The 2,259-nt window shown below is 40.1% G+C and overlaps 2 protein-coding genes across 4 annotated transcripts in view; both read left to right on the forward strand.

The window, feature by feature from the left end:
- Window positions 1-1,106, forward strand: part of LOC106951497 (coagulation factor IX) — a 16,443-nt gene extending 15,337 nt beyond the window's left edge. For all 3 annotated transcript variants that reach the window (XM_015039082.1, XM_015039085.1, XM_015039084.1), the window contains one exon: window positions 480-1,106. In XM_015039082.1, coding sequence (XP_014894568.1) covers window positions 480-722 — 243 coding nt within the window. In that variant the 3' untranslated portion in view covers window positions 723-1,106. The remainder of the gene's footprint in view (window positions 1-479) is intronic.
- A 106-nt stretch (window positions 1,107-1,212) lies between these two features.
- LOC106951498 (E3 ubiquitin-protein ligase RNF12-B-like) overlaps window positions 1,213-2,259 on the forward strand; it is a 10,052-nt gene continuing 9,005 nt past the window's right edge. Inside the window, exon 1 of the mRNA XM_015039086.1 lies at window positions 1,213-1,720. The gene's annotated coding sequence lies outside the window, so the exon portion shown is untranslated. The remainder of the gene's footprint in view (window positions 1,721-2,259) is intronic.

Consider the following 2,259-nt stretch of genomic DNA (forward strand, 5'->3'; position numbering starts at 1 on the left):
AAAGTGTTAAAAACAGAATCATTTTACCAAAACCTTCAGACATTTTCCAAACACAAGCCTCCTGCATGCCCCCTCTGTGTTCTTCATCACGTAAATTAATGTGAGGGTCTAAAATTGATCAAAGTAATCTAGACAATTTCAGATATAAAAAATTAATTACAGATTTTGTTTCTGAACTAACTTTAGTATATTCTACCTTCTGAAAGAAAATCTAAATTGATTTTTTTATTAATTGCACAAAAATTCAACTTAAATGTCCACAACAGTTACTGCAGCTTTAAAACAGATTTCTGTTTGGTTGATATGCAGCTTGTTTTCCAGCAGGGGGCGCTGTTGCTCTCATTAACTGATCAGTTGCATTTTAGGCAAGTTTTTACATCATTACTGTCGCTTTAAATGATTTTTTCTGTTGAAAGTTGTGATTTTAAAACCCTGATGTTTCAGAGTGAACCCTCCTCTCCTCCCTCTTCGTCCTGCAGGTGATCACAGACAACATGTTCTGTGCAGGTTACCTGGAGACCAACATGGACGCCTGCAGCGGAGACAGCGGCGGGCCGTTCGTGGTCCACTACCGAGGAACCTGGTACCTGACCGGGATCGTCAGCTGGGGGGAGAAATGCGCCGCGCGGGGGAAGTACGGCGTTTACACCAGGCTGGGAAACTTCCTGGGCTGGATCAGAGACACCATGCAGAGGGTGGAGCGGAACCAGACTCTGAGCTGATGAGGCTTTGACTGGACCGCATCACCATCATCATCATCGGCGGCAGCGGCGGATCTAAAGGAGTCCAATCATTGTTTTCTATGAGAGACAGAAAGTTTTCCAGCTAAAACTCAATGTTTATTTTTAATAACAGTTTGTATTTGTTTGTTGTGCAAATTTGCAACATTTATTGGAAATGCAACAAAATGTTGAAGGATTGTTGAGCTTCTCCGTCCTGCAGGCAGCAGGATGTGCAGGTTTAATAACCCAAAGCTGCTCTCGGTACCAACAGACGCTGAATTAAGCAGACGGGTCACATCAGATCGTCCTGTTAGGAATTATGGGATGTTTTCATAAAGGCTTAATGAATTCATCAGATTCTGCTTTTAATAAACAGATTTTTACAGAAATCCTCATTTCCTCTGATTCAAAAGTGAAGGACCAGCATCGACCAGATCTGATTAGTTTTTTGCTCTATTGTGATCAAGTTTGAGTTGAGAATTTCATAAAAAAATATGTATTTTAAAAAACTTCACATCGGCGGTGAGGTCTTAAATTCAGTCTAACTTCAGTTTTCTTTCAGCTTCCAAACTAAAACCAGCCTGAGGTTAACAAGAATCAAACTTTAGAGCTTTTTCCAAACATTAAAGCATAAAAAACACCAACAGACTAAAAATATTAGTTTTATGAAATATGAAACTGAAATCTTAATGAGAAACCCCAGTGACAGAAATTTATGTAGGTAACAAACCCTGAAGGTCTTAAAGATTTAAAAACAAAAGGTGACTAAATTGGAAAAAATTATGTTTCATTTTTATGATGAAATGTAAAACAGTTCTAACAGAAATAAAAACTACAAATAAACTAAAAGCAGTGATGCTCAGCAGGTTCACGCACGTCAGTGGGAGTGTCTCCAAGAGGCTCTGCCAACAAGAAAAACAAGAAAAATCAGGAAGAAGAAAACCACAAACGAAGCTGCAGGTGATACACGACGTTTCTGAAGAAGAGCTGTGATCCGGGTGAGTTTTTCTTTTCTTTTCTTTATATTTTGTAGAGATAAAACTGCATCAGAGTGCAGAGGTCCCAGAGTGAAGTTAGAGTCAGGCTGCAACTCGACAGACTGTCACTCCAACGTTTACTTCAGGAAGTGAGAGACAAACTCCAGTCGAATTGCAGACAAACACCAACAGCAAACAGATGGAAAACCCAGAGTGAAGGTATGCAGAGGCAGACTCAGTCATTTTGGGGCCCAGGGCCAACCTTCGCAGCGGGGCCCCTGCCGTAATGTACCGATGAACCCTGAGGGTGAAGATCCTGAAGGCCTGCCGTTCTCTCACAGGGTGGAGCTCCTGCAGTCAGGCTGCAATTTATTTTAGAAAGTAATCGTTAATACACAGAGGACGAACCCAGAAACTACTCCAGTAATCTTAGAACAACTTCAATACATTTTTACTGCATCTTTAATTGCTAAAAGCGGCGGTATCATGTAGAATCAACTTTTTGAGTTTTACATCATATTATAAAATTATTCTCTCATCAAAAAACATAACAATAGTGT

This window comes from Poecilia latipinna, unplaced genomic scaffold (assembly GCF_001443285.1).
Source record: "Poecilia latipinna isolate Pla-1442-1.1 unplaced genomic scaffold, P_latipinna-1.0 Scaffold462, whole genome shotgun sequence".
In the NCBI taxonomy this organism is placed as follows: domain Eukaryota; kingdom Metazoa; phylum Chordata; class Actinopteri; order Cyprinodontiformes; family Poeciliidae; genus Poecilia; species Poecilia latipinna.